This window comes from Geotrypetes seraphini, chromosome 12 (genome assembly GCF_902459505.1).
Source record: "Geotrypetes seraphini chromosome 12, aGeoSer1.1, whole genome shotgun sequence".
Classification (NCBI taxonomy): Eukaryota; Metazoa; Chordata; class Amphibia; order Gymnophiona; family Dermophiidae; genus Geotrypetes; species Geotrypetes seraphini.
The window spans coordinates 7642684-7662523 of NC_047095.1; the positions used below are offsets into that span (position 1 = coordinate 7642684).

Here is a 19840-nt window from a genome sequence, read left to right on the forward strand (position 1 = left end):
GGAAGAAATATTGGATGCACAGTCAGAAGAAGAAAGTGCAACCAGAGACTCATGAAATCACCAAACAACAAAGGTAGAAAAAATGATTTTATTTTCAATTTAGTGATCAAAATGTGTCCGTTTTGAGAATTTATATCTGCTGTCTATATTTTGCACTATGGCCCCCTTTTACTAAACCGCAATAGCGTTTTTTAGCATAGGGAGCCTATGAGCGTTGAGAGCAGTGCGGGGCATTTAGCGCAGTTCCCAGCACTAAAAACTGCTAATGTGGTTTAGTAAAAAGGGAGGGGGTATATTTGTCTATTTTTGTATGGTTGTTACTGAGATGACATTGCATAAAGTCATCTGCCTTGACCTCTTTGAAAAAAACCCGGAATATAAATGATAATTAACATTTTCTCTGCCTTTCAGTGTGCTTTGTGTTTTTTTAAAAATTTTTATTGGTAGATCATTTTGCCCAAAAAGTGTGGGCACCCCTGGGGTTCAAGGTAGGAAGGGTGAGCATTCTGAACCGTTCCCTAACCATAAGCTTGTTCAGAGCACAGAGGTCCAGGATCGGACGGAGATCTCACGTCTTCTTGGGTACCAGAAAGTACCGGGAATAAAATCCGGTGTTCCACTGGTCCGGAGGAACCTCCTCGACCGCCCGAAGGCAAAAAAGGGTCTGAGCTTCCTGCAGAAGGAGAGGCCTGAGACCGAGCAGAAGGAAGGTCTTGGAGGAAGGTCCGGGGGCACGTGACTTAAGTGAAGGGAGTACCCCTCCCGGATGATGGAAAGCACCCAACTGTCGGTGGTAAGACTTTCCCACTGGGTATAGAAATGATGGAGATGACCCCCTATGGGGAGGGGGGAAGGCTCCAGGAGGAAGGAAGCCCGAAGGCTCAGACTGGAATTGTCAAAAAGACGGCCCAGGCTTCACCGAAGCCAGCGGCTGGGCCTTAGCTTGTCGCTGCTGCTGCTGTTGTGGCCGCTTTGAAGGTGGCCGAGAGAACGCAGGAGTAGATTTCTGCGGATACCTCCGGAGAGGAATTTTGTATTGCCGAGCCGGAGGGGTCTTAGGCTTAAATCTCACCAGAGAAGCAAAGGACCATTCGTGTTCCGAGAGGTGCTTAGTAGCTGCCTCTATGGAATCACCAAACAGCTCATTACCCACAAAAGGGAGATTGGCAAGATGATCCTGGAGATTCAGATCCATGTCCACAATCCGGAGCCAAGCGAGACGACTCATGGTGATCGCAAATGCCGTGACCCTCGAGGACAACTCTAAGGCATCATAGGCCGCCTGAAACATATAGAGGCGGAGCTGGGAGAGGGTCTCCTCGAGGAGATGAAACTCCTGACGCTGAGAATCAGGCACATCTTCCCGGAACGAGCGGAGGTAGGACGTGAAGATAAAGTTATAGTTGAGGACACGGTTTGCCATCATGGAGTTTTGATAAAGACAGTGACCAAACTTGTCCATCGTACGGCCCTCCCTGCCCGGAGGGACAGCAGTGTAAACCTTCAAGGGGTTGGACTTCTTCAAGGAAGACTCAACTACCAAGGATTGGTGAGAAAGCTGAGAACTCTCAAACCCCTTAACCAGGATCGTCCGGTAACGGGACTCCAATTTGGAGGGAATGGCCGTGACCGCATAGGGGATCTCCAGGTTCTGGAGAAATGTTTTGCCAGAGAACCTGGTGCAATGGCAAGAGCAGCACCTCACGGGGCTGATGATCAACACCCATTTTCGCCAGGAATTCCTGGGTATAACGGGACTCAGACTGGAGGTCCAAGTTCAAGGCCTTACCTATGTCAGAGATGAAATGAGTAAAGGAGGAGTTTCGAGAAGAAGACTCATCCCCCTGAGGAGACCCCAAGCGAGATATGGGGGCAGCCGAGAAAGAGGAAGAAATTTCCCTCAAACAGTGAGCCGGGGCCTCTGAGTCCCGCGAATGGGAGATTGAAAGAGGCTCGACTAAAGTGTCTGGGGAGTGTCAAGGGAGTGTCAAGGAACGACCCCGTGCAAGGTGGACCAGGGAGGACCCCGGAGTCTGAGGAATCAGCTGGCGGAGCCTCGGAGAAGACGGGGCAAAGGAAAATTCCTCCACCGGTTTCGAAGAAGACCCCCTAGAGCAGGGGTGCCCAACGCGTCGATCGCGATCGACCGGTAGCTCAGGAAGGCAACATGAGTCGATCGCAGAGCCCATCCCGGGCTCTGTGATAGACTCGTGTTGCCGTCCCGATCTACCGGGCCTATCAGCCTTTCTCTCCCCGACGTCAAAGACGCCAACGCCGGGCATTAGGCTGTTTTTGTCATTTCGGGTGGTGGGGGCGTGGTGGCGTGGCGGCGTCGGCAGCAGCAACAGCCTGAAAAAGAAATCATCCTGGCCCGGGTCGGTGTCATACTCCGGAACTTCTACCTCTTCCAGCAGCCCTCTCCCTTCTACCTGCTTCCGGCCACACCCCCTGCTCCGCGGCTCTCTTCGGCAACTCAGCAGCAGCGATCAACACAAGCTTCTGACGTTGGGGCCTACCCTCTGCGAGTCCCGCTTGTTTCAACTTCCTTTTTCCACAAAGGCGGGACTCGTAGAGGGAAGGCCTCGATGTCGGCAGCTTGTCTTGATCACCGCTGCTGACGAGTTCCTGAAGAGAACCGCGGAGCAGGGGGGTGTGGCCAGGTGCAGGTAGAAGGGAGAGGGCCAGATGCAGGACTGGTGGGTGAGGGAGCAGAAGAGAGAGAGAAAGAGAGAGGGGAGGGAAACAAAAGGAAATATTTCATACTGGGCTGAGCCGGAGTGGAGGGAGGGTGGAAAGATTCTGGCTACAGGGTGCATTAACAAAGGAAAAAGGGGGAAAGCTGAAAATGGAGATAGTGACACAAAGAAGAGAAAGAGTAAGCAGGACCTACTGAATAAGGATAGAGATACAGAGGGGACATGAAGAGGAGGTGAAATAGAGACATAGAAGTAATGCTGAAAAAGTGTGGGGGGGGGGAGATAAAGACATTGAAAGGGCAAATGGTGAACATGGGGTAAAGACAAGGACAGAGACAAATGAAGATTCTGAAAAAGTGGTGAGATAGGGATATGTGAGATGGACACAAAGAAGGGTGATGCTGGAAAATAGGTGGAATGGTAATTCTGACAGACACAGAAGGGAAATGCTGGATCAAGGAGAGATGGGGCTCAGGCTGGATGGAATGAGGAGAAATGCCTTGTTGGCCCAGAACTTCCTCTCCTATGTCAGAATTGACGTCAGGGAGCGGAATGCTGGTCAGCGCGACGCTTCTGCAGGGAAAGCTTGGGACGGCGGTGGCTTGGAGGCTGTTCCCCGATGGCGGTGGCAGCAAACCGAGTGGCTTGGGGGAGGGCACGGAGAAAGAAAGAAAGGGGGCAGACAGGGAGACAGAAAGAAGGGGGAACAGGGAGACAGAAAGAAAAAGTTGGGGGAGAGAATGAGGTCTGGAGGAGAGGAAACATACAGGAGGCTGAAAGAAAGGAAGAAAGATTGGATGCACAATCAGAAGAAGAAAGTGCAACCAGAGACTCATGAAATCACCAAACAGCAAAGGTAGGAAAAATGATTTTATTTTCAATTTAGTGATCAAAATATGTCGGTTTTGAGAATTTATATCTGCTGTCTATATTTTGCACTATGGCTCCCTTTTACTAAACCGCAATAGCGTTTTTTAGTGCAGGGAGCCTATGAGCATTGAGAGCAGCACGAGGCATTCAGTGTAACTCCCTGTGCTAAAACCTACTATTGTGGTTTAGTAAAAAGGGAGGGGGTGTATTTGTCTATTTTTGTATTTTGTTACTGAGGTGACATTGCATAGAGTCATCTGCCGTGACCTCTTTGAAAAAACCCGGAATATGAATAATTAACATTTTCTCTGCCTTTCAGTGTGCTTTGTGTTTTTTTTTAAATTTTATTGTTGGTAGATCATTTTGACTTAGTCATTATAAAAGTAGCTCGCAAGCCCATAAAGTGTGGGCACCCCTGCCCTAGAGGCTGGCATCTGCCTCGATGGGGAATGCAAACTAGAATCCAACTTGAGGACAAGGGTGTGCCTGGAAAGTTTTGTGGCCGTAGACCTGCCCCGAAGGGGCGAGCCTCGACATAGTAGTGGGCGAAAAGTGGGCCTCTGGCCTGGACCCTCGAAAAGTCACAGGTGACTCGGGGGATGAAGAATCGCTCGAGGGAACCCAACGAGTCTTACGGGCACGGCCCCGAGACACGAGAGAAGGACGCTCAGGCTGGTCAGACCGAGGCTGGGTCGAGACCGAGGTCAGAGGCATCGAGTTCGGGACCAGCTGGCTCACCACCGAGGAAAGCTGCTTGGTAAGGATAGCCTTAAGCATGTCCTCGAACATAGGCACCAAGACCAAAGACTGTTGGATCATAAGTGGAACAGTGCGCTCCTTCGGGGGTGACCTCGAGGAAGAGTATTCTCTACGTGAGGAGGCACGCTTAGAATGATGTCTTGAAGATGCCGACGAGGCGGCGCTGACATGAGACTCCGAGGCATGCTTCTTTGCCTGCACACCTGAGGAGAAAAGAGGAGACTTACCCGAGACCGGAGTAGCAGGAGGAGCCGAGGCCGGAGCCTTTGAGGCCGAGGCACCCAACGAGGCCGCCGAGGCCGAGCTCGAAGCCTGTCCCGCAGGATCCATGGGGCCAAAGAGTTGGAGAATCTTGGCCACCCTCCGACGAAGAGCCCGCTGTTGCAAAGTCGCACAACATGGACACGACTCAGCGCGGTGCTCCGCACCCAGGCACTCCACACACCAACAATGAGGGTTGGTGATGGAGATAACCCTGTTGCACTTAGTACAGTTTTTAAACCCGGAACGAGGCCGGAACATAAGAAAAAAGACGGCCGCGACCCCACGAGGCCAGGCGGCCAGAACCAGACCGGTGAACCCAGTCAAAAATATATGAACGGAAAAAAAGAAAATTAAAGACGTGGGCACAGCGACTTAACTGAAATTAACCAAGAAGCCGCGGTGCAAGAGAGATAATGAGATCGCGCGAACCAAGGGAGCAGTGTTTCTGGCTCCGCGGAAAACATAGAACTGAGGCCACGCTGAGGAGACACATGCCCTAGGTCGGGAGGGAGGGGCACGTGCACATGCGCGGGCCAATCGCAAGCTTGAAGGTCTTCAAGCAAGTCTGTTTGCGAAAACATCCGCTAGGGTGCTCCATCGGTGACGTCACCCACATGTTGAGAATATGCTGCCTGCTTGTCCTGGGATAATCCAATCTCTTAACACTCGTGGCACACCACCATTAATATATAAGCAACAATCTTAATTAAACATCTTTATTTAATACATTTAAATAAGTTGAGTCTTCAGATGTGTCTTCACGTGGCAATTTTTATACCATTTGGAAATATGCACTACACTCGTCATTGACGAGCTGTAGCAGTCAATCATCGTTTACTTGATTTTACTTATATTAATTTATCTATCTTTACTTCATCTTTTTAGCTTATATAGGGGGTCTTTTACTAAGGCGTGCTAGGCGATTTAACGCATGCTAAATCGGCTAGCGTGTCTTAGTAAAAAGACCCCCATAGTTTGTTGTACAAAGGAGCACTCCAGGTGATTCTCTATCATTGTCGGGTGATTCCATAACCTCATTGTGCCACATTTGTGGGCAAAATTTTCCAGTAAGGTCTGAGCTGTCTTAGCCTTACTTTCCAGTTAGTGCCTGAATGCTGATTGGCTCAGGAACTGACAGGAAAGTAAGGCTTGATAAGTCAACCCCCCCCCCCAGCAAATTTTAAAAAAAAAGACCCCTGAATTTGAAGGACGTCAGGAGGGATGCCCACTCTGTCCCACTGCTAACCCCCCCCCCCAGCAGGAAGGATGCCTACTCCCTCCCACTGCCAGGGTCCTCTGCCCCCCCCCCCATCTTGCACACTTTTAAATTGATGCCCACTCCCTCCCACTGCTGGTGTTTTGCAGTGGCCAGACTGAAACAAGTAACTGGCAGACACCAAAACGTAGATCCACTTCTCATAGCACATTTTCAAGAATAAGCAATGGCTTTCCCAAGTATAATTTTTTATGGCCTTTTTCCTCCAGAACTTGCCCTAACCTTGACCAGATTAGTTGACAACAGTTTCCACAGTTTAATTATACACTACATGAGAAAAATACTTTACACGATTTGTCTGTAAATCTATTGGTTGTTAGTTTAATGTAGCATCCTCTTGTTTTTAATGTTGTTTGAAAAGTTAAACAATCATTATCCCAGGACAAGCAGGCAGGTATTCTCACTAGTGGGTGATGTCATCAGACAGAGCCCCGGTACGGACGTCTCACAAGCACGTGTTGCTTGTAGAAACTTAAAGTTTCTAGATGCCCGCACCGCGCATGCGCCGGTGCCTTCCTACCCGGAGATCCGGGCGTGTCTCCTCAGTTCTTTCTTTTCCGCGGAGCTGAGAAGTTCAACTTCTTCATGCGCTAGCTGAATTCAGTTAAATTTGCCTTCCTTGTCCGCGTTTTCGCTTTCTTTTAATTACAGTTAACAGTACTTTTCTTTTTCAGTTTAAAAAAAAAAAAAGATTATTTCCTCCGGCGGGTCGAACGGGCCGGCCACGTGGCTCAGGCCCACTGGCTTCGACCTCGCGGCGGAGATTTTCCGGCCTATGTCCCGGCCAATCACCGGGTTTAAAAAGTGCAGCAAGTGCCAACGCGCGATTTCACTCACGGACCCTCACTGGCGCTGTTTGCAGTGTTTGGGCCCTGACCACATCCCGAAATCGTGCAGGCCTTGCTCTACCCTTACGGCACGCTCATTCAAGCGGCGTTGCCTATTGTGGGAATCGATGTTCAAGATGGACGCAACTAAGGATCCCTCAGCCTCCACTTCATCTGATACCTCCCCGGTTCGGGCGAAACCGGTATCGACCCCTCCTGCATCGAGTGTGGTGAAACCGGCATCGCTCAACCCGACACCATCCACGAGCTCGACGTCGGTGCCTGCCCCGGTCTCCTCGGTTCAGGTACCTCTTCCTTCCACAGTGCCACCAGTGGTCATCAAAGTGCCGAAAGCTACTAAGCAGAAGCATTCGGCCTCGAAGGAGCGCGATGTCCGTGCAGGAGGACCCCCTTTCGGTGCGGATCCCTCCTTATCGGCTTCGCTACGGTCCGTGCTGGAAGCTCAATTCGTTGAGCTCATGCAGACCATCGGACCCGGGCTCATCGCTGCCATACAGGGTGACCTCCCGGTACCGGTCCAAAGGGGCGGTCCGCCCCCTCCCCCTCCCCCACACCGTTCGACCTCGACAACCGACGAGGACGAACGGGGGAGGGCGGCGATGCCCACGCGGCAAGCCTCGCTTACCGATATGCCGCCATTAGAACCCATTACGCCCCCGCGCCAACATGGGACCAGACCTCCGATCGATACTCGAAGCCCTGGGCATAGTCAGGAAGAGTTCTTCCGTACTCCTTACCAGACTTGGGTAGCATCGCAAGAACCCGCATCGCAAACCCAGTTGCGATCCACCGCTTCCAGCCCTATCCACTTGGGGGCCTCGGGAGACCATGCGATGCACAGACGATCCCGATCCCCGTCTCGCCACCGAGACGGGCACCGATCGAGACACTCATCCTGGCACTCCTCACGCCACTCGGAGGTGTCACCGCAGAAAAAACTGCAACGTAGGGGATACTCCTCATCAGAGGTGTCCCCTCCGGGGGGCCCGGAGTACGAGGAGACATCGGTGCCCGATTCTCCTTGCCACTCCCCGATGTCCATGGACCTGGAGGCCTCCTCCTCCTCCAGCCCGTCCCACAGACCGACGCTGGCGGAACAATTGTCCTTCTCATCATTCCTCCGACAAATGGCGGATGATCTGGATGTGACCCTTGACACGGGCTCCCGATACTCCAAAGAGTATCTGGACACCATGCATTTACCTAACCCTCCAACGGAGTCGCTTCGGCTCCCCTTGCACAAATTACTGGACCAGACCTTCATGCAGTGCTTCGAAACACCGTATTCCATACCGGCGATCCCCAGCAAACTCGATGCTCGATACCGCATCGTGCACCATAAAGGGTTTGAGGGCCCTCAACTCTCCCACCAATCCCTACTGGTCGAGTCCTCTCTTAAACGCTCTCATCCCTCCCAGGTCTACGCCTCTGTACCGCCGGGCCGAGAGGGGAGAACGATGGACAAATTTGGTAGAAAATTCTACCAAAACTCCATGATGGCGTCACGGATGCTAAACTACAACTTCTTTTTCTCTTCCTATCTGGAGTTCTTCTTGCCGGTGCTCCGCAAGTTCACTCCATTCATAGACAACCAAGCTCGATTCGAGTTCGAGGAAGTGGTAGCCTCCCTCTCCCAATTACGCCTCCAGCTGATGCAATCCTCCTTCGATGCATTCGAACTCTCGGCACGCGCCGCCGCAAGCGCGGTAGCTATGCGTCGCCTGGCATGGCTCCGTACAATCGATATGGACCCCAACCTCCAGGACAGACTCGCCAACGTACCATGTGCTGGAGCTGACCTGTTCGATGAGTCTATCGAAACTGTTACCAAGAAGCTGTCGGATCATGAAAAATCTTTTCAATCCATCCTGCGGCCCAAACCCAAACCTCAACAGTCTCGACCTTCCAGGCCACCCCTGATTTACCAGCGGCGTTACATGCCCAGACAAACGCCTGCTGTGAGACAGCCTGCGAAGAGACAACCTCCCCAGAAGTCTCAGCAAAAACCTCAGCCACCGGCTGCACCTAAGGCTCCCCAGCCCTTTTGACGCCCCTCCCGGGAGCATAACCTCGGCCTCTCCCATAGGGGGCCGCCTCCATCTTTTTTACCATCGATGGGAGGCCATAACCACGGACCTATGGGTCCTCACCATCATCAGAGAAGGATACTCTCTTCAGTTCCACCGGGTCCCCCCGGACCATCCTCCAAGAGAGTATCCTTCAAGCTCGACGCAGACCGCCCTTCTTCTTCAGGAAGTCCAAACCTTACTTCAGCTTCGGGCTGTCGAGCCGGTCCCGTTAGACCAATTGAACCGAGGGTTTTACTCCCGGTACTTCCTCGTCCCGAAGAAAACGGGCGACCTGCGACCCATTTTAGACCTTCGGGCCCTCAACAAGTTTCTGGTCAAAGAGAAGTTTCGCATGCTGACTTTGGCTTCTCTATACCCCCTCCTCGAGCAGAACGACTGGTTATGCTCCCTGGATCTCAAGGAGGCCTACACTCACATCCCCATTCACCCGGCCTCCCGGAAGTTCCTCAGATTTCGGGTGGGAAATCTGCACCTACAGTACCGAGTGCTACCATTCGGCCTATCTTCGTCCCCCAGAGTCTTCACAAAGTGCCTGGTGGTAGTGGCCGCAGCACTCCGGGACAGGAGTCTACAGGTGTTCCCATACCTCGACGACTGGCTCATCAAGGCCCCGTCAGCCCCAGAGGTCACTTCGGCGGCCTTGGCTACAACCTACTTCCTCCAAAATTTGGGCTTCGAGATCAACTTTTCCAAGTCTCATCTACAACCCTCCCAGTCCCTCCCCTTCATCGGAGCGGTCCTGGACACCACCCGACTCCGAGCATTCCTGCCCCTGCAACGCATGGAGTCCCTTCTCCATCTCTGCCAGGCGGTGTCTACTCGCCAAACTCTACCGGCGAGACAACTAATGGTGCTCCTGGGCCATATGGCCTCCACAGTACACGTGACACCCTTTGCCAGACTCCACCTCAGGATCCCCCAGTGGACCCTGGCATCACAGTGGAATCAGACGTCCGATCCACTATCCAAACACATCTCAGTCACACCTGCTCTTCGGCAGTCTCTACTTTGGTGGATGACCTCTTCGAATCTATCCAGAGGTTTGCTGATGCACTCTCCCCCCCATCAGAAAGTTCTCACAACCGATTCGTCGAATTATGCATGGGGGGCCCACCTGGATGGTCTCCGCACCCAAGGATTCTGGACCAGTGCGGAAAGACTACACCAAATCAATCTACTGGAACTCAGAGCCATCTTCAATGCGCTCCAAGCTTTCCAACATCTACTTCACGACATGGTAATCCTCATTCGCACAGACAATCAGGCCGCCATGTATTACATCAACAAGCAAGGAGGCACGGGCTCGGCCCTCCTTTGCCAGGAAGCTCTACGAGTCTGGGACTGGGCGGTGCGCCACAACGCCCTACTCAGAGCAGTATACATCCAGGGGGAGAACAACGTCTTAGCAGACAAACTAAGCCGTCTGCTACAACCGCACGAATGGACTCTCCATTCCAGCCCCCTTCACCAAATCTTCACGCAATGGGGGACGCCTCAGATAGACCTCTTTGCGGCTCCCCACAACTCCAAACTGCCTCAGTTTTGCTCCAGGATCTACACTCCTCACCGCCTCGAGGCAGATGCCTTTCTACTGAACTGGGGGAAACGATTTCTATATGCGTTCCCACCATTCCCGCTGATCCAGAAGACTCTGGTCAAGCTGAAACTCGAACGGGCCACCATGATTCTAATAGCTCCTCGGTGGCCCAGACAACCTTGGTTCTCCCTCCTACTTCAACTCAGCAGCAGGGAACCAGTACCACTTCCAGTGTTTCCTTCACTACTTACTCAACATCAAGGATCACTACTTCATCCCAACCTGCAGTCTCTCCACCTGACAGCTTGGTTCCTCTCAACGTAACCCCTCACCAATTCTCACAAGAAGTGAGGGAGGTCTTGGAAGCTTCCAGGAAGCCCGCCACTCGACAATGCTACTCCCAGAAATGGACTAGATTCTCCTCATGGTGTGTTTCTAAGTCAAAGGAACCTCAGCGAGCTTCCTTATCCTCCGTGCTGGACTATCTCCTACACCTATCTCAATCTGGGCTCAAGTCCACATCCATACGAGTCCACCTGAGCGCTATCGCGGCGTTCCACCAGCCCCTACAAGGGAAACCCCTCTCGGCCCATCCGGTGGTCGCCAGATTTATGAAAGGACTCTTCCATGTTAACCCTCCTCTCAAACCACCCCCAGTAGTTTGGGACCTCAATGTAGTCCTTTCCCATCTCATGAAGCCCCCGTTTGAACCACTCAACAGGGCCCCTCTTAAGTATCTCACCTGGAAAGTGCTCTTTCTTGTAGCCCTTACGTCCGCTCGCAGAGTCAGCGAACTCCAGGCATTGATGGCGGATCCACCATTCACAGTATTCCATCATGACAAGGTGGTCCTCCGCACTCACCCGAAATTCCTGCCTAAGGTGGTCTCAGAATTTCATCTCAACCAATCCATTGTACTTCCAGTATTCTTCCCTAAGCCCCATTCTCACCACGGAGAATCGGCCCTTCACACTCTAGACTGTAAACGTGCCTTGGCTTTCTACCTGGATCGCACCAAGCCACACAGAACCACTCCTCAACTTTTTGTCTCCTTCGATCCTAACAAGTTGGGAAGACCCGTATCGAAGCGCACCATCTCTAATTGGATGGCGGCTTGTATCTCTTTCTGCTATGCCCAGGCTGGATTATCACTTCCTTGTAAGGTCACAGCCCATAAGGTCAGAGCAATGGCAGCCTCAGTAGCATTCCTCAGATCAACACCAATCGAGGAAATTTGTAAGGCTGCCACCTGGTCCTCGGTTCACACATTCACCTCACATTATTGTCTGGATACTCTCTCCAGACGGGATGGACAGTTTGGCCAAACAGTATTGAAAAATTTATTCTCTTAAGTCGCCAACTCCCCCTCCATCCCGCTGAGGTTAGCTTGGAGGTCACCCACTAGTGAGAATACCTGCCTGCTTGTCCTGGGATAAAGCAATGTTACTTACCGTAACAGTTGTTATCCAGGGACAGCAAGCAGCTATTCTCACGTCCCACCCACCTCCCCTGGGTTGGCTTCTCAGGCTAGCTACCTGAACTGAGGAGACACGCCCGGATCTCCGGGTAGGAAGGCACCGGCGCATGCGCGGTGCGGGCATCTAGAAACTTTAAGTTTCTACAAGCAACACGTGCTTGTGAGACGTCCGTACCGGGGCTCTGTCTGATGACATCACCCACTAGTGAGAATAGCTGCCTGCTGTCCCTGGATAACAACTGTTACGGTAAGTAACATTGCTTTCCCATTCCAACCCACTGGTAATTAACTCCAGAAAGTGCATTTTTGCTGATGAAAAAGTTTCATACCTGTTTGATAGATGGCTTCCCAAGGCAGTGCTCCCACCAGGTCCCACAAACAATCTTAATCCTTCTTCTGAACAAGCAAAAATAAAAACAGAGAGAGTCGGGAAAACAGCTTTAAAAAATATTTTCTACAAATTTTTTTTTCCAAAACATTGCATTAGGAAAGCCAGTAAATCAAATACAAATATTTTTGCCTAGAGAGGAATTAATGCAAAACATGGTGTCTTTTAATGTTGTATCTTCCTACAGTCAAAAACCTTATATTAACCAGTTAGCCAAAGGCTGAGGCACCAGGCTGACACGTTGAGATTCTGCAGCATGTTTCAGTTTAAGGAAAGGGAAGAAAAAGATCCTACTTATGAAACACAAGCACTGCAGCCAAGTGGAACAAGCTGACTAGCTGAGTTCAAATCGATAACAAACATCTGGCCTCAGCAGCTTGGTGACAGCAGCTGAGATTAGGGGCTGGAAATATTTGTTAATGCTGTGTTCAGTTTAGCCAAAGTGCTTCACGGTATTGCTCTGAAACACTATACTGTCCTTGCTTATGTCATAAAGGGCAAATCAGATGCAGCACAAAAGATTACATCAAATGAACACAAATGGGGCAATAAACTCAAAACTTCCAAGAGTTGAGTGATTGAAAGAGGTATCCTGAATCCAATGAAATAATCACTCCTAGTAATATTCAAAATATGCTGTTTTAAACTGCATACAACTGTTAGTGAATTTTATGCTCAGAGTCATGGAGGCTAATAACAGGGGAAAATCCCAACACTACTACCTCACCACCCAATCATCGCATATTCAAGAACTTGTAAAAATGCGATTGTTTATATTATTAGCATTTTGTGTCACTAGGGCTAAACACTATAGGAGGAAGTTCAAAATTGATTTGGTCAATATGCAAGATGTGTTTAACCTCCGAGTCTACATCGCCCACATTTAGAAAACTTTTGTAAAACTTTGTTGGTTCCCTGAAGCAGGAACGAAATGTGTCATGTCGGAACCTGCAAGCTATAAGATAAGTTTGCTGTTCAGATTTAAATTATACAACGTATAAGAGAAAACAGTTTAGCCCTAGTGGCACAAAATGCTAATAATCTAAACAACCGCATTTTTACAACAAGTTCTTGAATATGTGATGATTGGGTGGTGAGGTAGTAGTGTTGGGGTTTCCCCCTGTTATTGCCTCCATGACTCTGAGCATAATAAAATTCACTAACAGTTGTATGCAGTTTAAAACAGCATATTTTGAATATTACCAGGAGTGATTTTTTCATTGGATTCAGCACAAAAGAATATAGCACAAAAGATTAGGTCAGCCAAAACTGTAAAAAAGTGGGAAAGAGAAGCACTAAAGACTTAACTGTGTAGGTAAAGAAAACATTTTGTGCAGTGGGCTAATCTAAAGTCACAAAAGAAAGTGTCATTACTAGAAAGAAAGAAAGCCAAGGGCCTGCTAATACAACGGTGGCTTCTTGGGAACTGGACGCACTGTAGCCCATCTGCAGAGACTGGTCACAATGCCCAAACATTAACTGCATGAATCAGAAAACAATGCTTTTAGGAAAATCTGACACTCAAACGGGGTCCAGCAAAGAAGCACTCCCAGTATGCCACATCCCTCAGTTAGCCTACAAGGATCTGGCTGGCCAGCTCAAAGAGAGAAATTTCATTCAAGTAAAGCCAAATCCTTTCTGTACATCCTTGGTTATGAAAAAGCAGGAGGTAAAATGCTCTGGAGTTTTTGTTTTATTTGTATCCAAAGATAAAACTATTGTTAGTTTCGTACTGTACCTTCTGCACTGGAATCTAGGGTGAAGTCTTGACTTTGCAATATCTTCTCAACAATATCATCTGCATCTACCCTAGTGGCATCGACCCGTTTCAACTGTGACTCCACAGAGTCTTGCTTTACTGGACGCCTAAACAAGACAAATCAGGTTTAGTTTCCAGCACTCTTTAATAGTTAATAAGCTGAACACAAAAAAGTTATTTTTAAAGTTCAAACCCTATCAAACCTGAAACCATCGGCAAGATAGAATAACTTCCTTGGGAGCAGCAAATTCTAAGGCCTACTTTTCATATACCTGCTCAGTTTCTCGGACAATGTTGTTTCTTTTTCAGGTGTCTGAGGGTTGGAACTGGATACTTTTGGCTCATCCTCCTCACATGGCTCTGGGATGCTGCCTATTCCTGTGGATGTGCTTCCCACAGAGGTATTTCTCCTGTGGCTCAGCTCAGAGAAACTTGAAGATCTGGAGTGACTTGTACTATACCCTATGGAGGAGGACATAAGAACACACAAGACTACATGGGTGATATTAATTAATCTGCAGTTTCTCAAAGTTATGTCAATAATTCGGTCTATCTGACATTGTAAATCAAAGATAACCAAGAGCTTTAGATTGCAGGGAACCCATGCAATAAGGGCTAACTCTTGACACTGTAATTTAAGATTTGTTCATAATTATAAGCCAAGAATTATGGCACCGTGTTTCTGTGAAGAGGCTCCACTTTAGAGAAGCTATCTAAAAGGGTCACACAGGCCTCCTATCATCAGTCAAAGCACAGTAGCAAGGCAAGGGACCAGCAGAATGAGATTCTGAAGTTCAAGCTGAAGGCAGAATGGGCAAAAATTCTGGAAAATGAATTACTTTTATGGATTTGTGTCATACCAGTAAACTCACTTGATGACACTGTTAATCTGTAATATCCAGGCCCTTGTTCACAGTCTCGAATAGATCCATTTTCAAAAGGTCTAAGTATCTAGATTTTTTTAAAAACATTTGCTGGATCCAAATACCTAAATTGAAGGCGGAATGATGGTATGAAAGCCCATGGCGGCCCTAACTTTAGGTACCTTAATTCTAGGTGCTATAATATAGTATAGTACTTGTTGTCTAACATAGGTGCCTCTAATAAGGCATGTAACTGTTTTTGAAGTTCGAACTTCAAAATTGGCAACAGACAGAAAACCTACAGTCCCCCTACAGCCCGAGAGAAGCATACACTGAATTTGAAAATCGACTTTTTCCCCTCTGTCTGATGATGAGATTAGGCTCCCCTTTTCCATCACTGGATAATCCTGATAAAGCTGAGCATAATGATTTAGCCATTAAGGCTTTAGCTACACAGCTAATAGTAAATCTTATCAGACCACTGACAATTGCACTAAATGCATCATTATACTCCTCCACTGGACAGAGCTGAAATTATGGAACTTGCTTTTAGAACTCAATGGATTATGGGCGTAGCCTAATTTATATAAGATTTGCTTGCCTACTTTCTGGAAATGTATCTTACATACAACTACCTAAGTGTGACACATTTATTCAAATGCAATCTGTAAACAAAACACAGCAGGTCATTTACCAGCTCTTTTTCTATTAGTCAAGAAGGTCAAGGTCAAGAAGTGTACCTACTTACTCAAATCACCTTAGTGCTTTATTGAAATGATGATAATAAAAAATGAATTTTATAACATAGAAACAAGCCATGGAAGACAAAGATGTGTGCATTAAGTTTTTGATGTGTTTTTAAGAAAGCAATAGCAGCTGTTGTAAACACAAAATGCTCCATGCTAGGTCAGACCAAATGGCCATCCAGCCCAGTATCCTGAATCACAGAATGGCCAAGCCAGGTCATAAATACCCTGCTGGATCCCAAGTAGCAGCCATGGTAGAGCAAAAGGCTGAGAATCAAAGGAAGCCAGTGTTCACATCTCACTGCTGCTCCTTGTGGTCTTAAGCAAGTCACTTACCTCCACTGCCTCAGAGAAACTTTGATTGTAAACCCTCTGTGGAAAGAAAAACACCTTGAACTGCTACCGAAAAATCCAAACCCCTCTCCCAATTCTTTCTTGCTCATTCCCAGATGTCACATAGGGCAGGTGCTACACACCAATTTCATTAACACCAGTATGAAAACCTTTGCTAGATACTGAAAAACATAATGAAGTAATTATTTGATCTAGCAACTGATCTGTTGTCTTAGAGCAGGGGTAGGCAATTCCGTTCCTCGAGAGCCGGAGTCAGGTCAGGTTTTCAGGATATCCATAATAAATATGCATGAGATAGATTTGCATCTCAAGGAGGCAGTGCATGCAAATCTATCTCATACATATTCATTGTGGATATCCTGAAAACCTGACCTGGCTCTGGCTCTTGAGGACCGGAATTGCCTACCCTTATCTTAGAGGATACAAGAACTGACATCTGTCCAAGGGTTCAAGACCAGGGATTAAATCATAACATATCTATATACACACATGAGGTATTCCTGTTTTATCAACACTTAAGACAGGGGTGTCCAATGTCGGTCCTCGAGGGCCGCAGTCCAGTCGGATTTTCAGGATTTCCCCAATGAATATACATGAGGTCTATTTGCATGCACTGCTTTCATTGTATGCTAATAGATCTCATGCATATTCATTGGGGAAATCCTGAAAACCCGACTGGATTGCGGCCCTCGAGGACCGACATTGGACACCTCTGACTTAAGAGCTCTTGACCAGTAGTACTGCAGAAGAAAAAGTGGGGAGAGAGGAAGAAACTTAGGTGAAATCATCACTGCCACCTGAACTTATTATGAAGGGGACGATGCAAACACTTGCCACTAAAATTCACTCCAGCCTGGATTCAAGGTTGAAAATTATAATGAAGAAAGCAGTCTGGCTATGGTCATTAATAAGTCTGCTTCCTACATGGATGTGGTAGAAGAAAAGGTGGCAAAATTAGAAGAAACACTCACTATAGCTGACCCAAAGAATTGGAAATCTGTAGAAAATAGATGTTCCTGCAACAACTTATGAATCACCAGGATGATCCAATGTAGTAGATTTCTTCACAAAGTGGCTAACAATTGCATTATACACTGTCATTTAACATAATTAAGATTGACAGAGCCCATAGGTAGTCATGATAATACAGCTGCACAAATTTGGTGACAAGATAGAAACATAGAAACATAGAAAATGACGGCAGAAAAGGGCTATAGCCCACCAAGTCTGCCCATTGCAATTAGCCTCCCCCCAGAGTTCATTCCCTTAGAGATCCCACATGAGTATCCCATTTCTTCTTAAAATCAGTCACGCTGCTGGCCTCAATCACCTGCAGTGGGAGTCCATTCCAATGCTCCACCACTCTCGGTGAAAAAGTACTTCCTGGAGTCGCTATGAAATTTCCCTCCTCTGATTTTCAGCGGATGCCCTCTGGTTGTTGAGGGTCCCATGAGACAGAAGATATTATCTTCTGACTCGATACGTCCCGTGATGTATTTGTACGTTTCAATCATGTCTCCCCGTTCTCTTCTTTCTTCAAGTGAGTACAGCCACAATTTTTTTAGTCTTTCTTCGTACGTGAGATCCTTGAGCCCCAGGACCATCCTGGTCGCCATTCGCTGAACTGACTCGATCCTCAGTATGTCCTTACGGTAGTGTGGTCTCCAGAACTGAACACAGTACTCCAAGTGAGGCCTCACCATGGATCTGTACAACGGCATCATGACTTCAGGTCTCCTGCTGACAAATCCTCTACGGATACAACCTATCTTCTGTCTTGCCCTGGAGGAAGCCTTCTCCACTTGATTGGCAGCCTTCATGTCCTCACTAATAATCACCCCTAGATCGCGTTCTGCCTTGGTCTCAACTAAGGTCTCACCATTCAGTACATAATTTTTGTGCGGATTTTTCTTTCCCAGGTGCATCACCTTGCATTTTTTAGCATTGAAGCTTAGCTGCCAAGTAGTTGACCATCTTTCCAGCAGTCGTAGATCGTGTGTCATATTATCAGGTAATAAGCTTTTGCCTATTATGTTGCAAAGTTTGGCGTCGTCAGCGAATAGTGCTACCCTTCCTTTAAGTCCTTGTGTCATATCTCTTATGAATAAATTGAATAGAATTGGGCCCAGAACCGAGCCCTGCGGCACCCCACTGGTCACGCTTGATGCCTTGGATGGGGTACCGTTCACCACCACCCTCTGAAGTCTACCGCTTAGCCAATCTCCAACCCATGCAGTTAGAGTGCTTCCTAATCCTATCGATTTCAATTTGTTCAATAGCCTTCTGTGTGGGACGCTATCAAATGCTTTACTGAAGTCCAAATATACCACGTCCAGTGACTCTCCTGCATCCAGTTGTCTAGTAACCCAGTCGAAAAAGCTAATCAGATTAGATTGGCAGGATCTACCCTGGGTGAACCCGTGCTGGTGGGGGTCTCGTAAGTTTTCTTCATCCAGGATTATGTCAAGGTTCCGTTTGATCAGTGTTTCCATGAGTTTACACACTATAGACGCGAGACTCACCGGTCTGTAGTTTGCCGTCTCTGTCCTGCAGCCCTTTTTGTGGAGTGGGATTACGTTGGCGGTTTTCCAGTCCAAGGGGACTCTTCCTGTGCGTAGGGAGAGATTGAAAAGCTCAGATAATGGTTCGGCCAGGACTCCACATAGCTCCCTGAGCACCCTGGGGTGCAGGTTGTCCGGTCCCATGGCTTTGTTTACTTTGAGTTTCGATAGTTCATTGTAGACGTTACTGGGCGTAAACTCGAAATCTTGAAACGGGTCTTTCTGGGTATCTCCCGTCTGAAGCTGCGGACCAGCTCCCGGCGATTCGCAGGTGAAGACTGAACAGAAGTATTCGTTCAGTAGTTCTGCCTTGGCAGAATCTAATTCTGCAAAATTACCATCCGATTGCTTCAGCCGTTCTATACCATCTTTGTTTCTTTTCCTGTCACTAATATAGCTAAAGAAAGATTTATCCCCTTTCTTGATATTCCGTGCTAGTTTTTCCTCCATTTGGAGTTTGGCCTCTCTGACTTTCTTTTTAACGGCTTTAGCTCCGTCTAGATAGTCTTCTTTCGCCCCCTGGTTTCCTAAATGTTTGTAGGTGATGAATGCCTCTTTTTTCTTTTTAACTAGGTCTGAAATTTCTTTAGTGAACCATTGGGGTCTTTTGGTTCTCCTGCATTTACTTACTGTTCTTATGTATCGGTTTGTTGCTTCATGTAGGATAGACTTCAGAGACAACCACATATCCTCTAAATTTTCAGATTTTGTTTGTTTATATAGCTCCTGATGGACAAAATCTCTAAGATGATCTTAGAGGTAGCATGGAAAGTTTTTTTTTGTTTTTTTTTTTTAACTTATTCCTTGAGCTTCAGTGCCACAGGGAGGAATACGGAATTGCTCCCCACAATGAGAGCTACTGTACGTCAAACAGTGGGAAGAGCCTAGGCTTTGATAGATACCACAGAGAATAGTATAAATAAAAGATGCTGTATTTTGAGCAACATCCTACTCATCCTGCTTGACCTGAGTGCAGCCTTCAATATTACTGATCATTCTCTCCTTCTCGCTTGTCTCTCAGAAATAGGTATCTGTGACACAACCAAAGATCCCAAAGAGTACTACTTGGCACCAGCCTATCCAAACCGAAACAAATCAAATATAGAGAATACCACAGGGGGCCCTACTATCTGCTCTACTCTTCAATCTCTACATCAGGCCAGTACTAGACACAGCTCAAAAGTATCACGACAGCCAGATAACATCTCTACACAACTGCCTAACTGAAATTAAACATTGGATGACCACAAGCTAACTAAATGCCTCCAAAACTGAACTACTATGGATCAGAAAAGATAAATGCATCTATACCCGCCCCTCCCTAAACTGGAATCAACTATCCTGACCGCAAA

At 47.9% G+C, this 19840-nt stretch overlaps 1 protein-coding gene across 1 annotated transcript in view; it reads right to left on the reverse strand.

Annotated features, from left to right (window-relative positions):
- The window catches only part of FAM102B (family with sequence similarity 102 member B), a 233574-nt gene that overhangs the window by 17209 nt on the left and 196525 nt on the right, over positions 1-19840 (reverse strand). Inside the window, exons 8-10 of the mRNA XM_033916064.1 lie at positions 14237-14426; positions 13944-14071; positions 12147-12213 (exon numbers count right to left, since the gene is read on the reverse strand). Of these exons, the coding sequence (XP_033771955.1) occupies positions 12147-12213; positions 13944-14071; positions 14237-14426 (385 nt within the window). The remainder of the gene's footprint in view (positions 1-12146; positions 12214-13943; positions 14072-14236; positions 14427-19840) is intronic.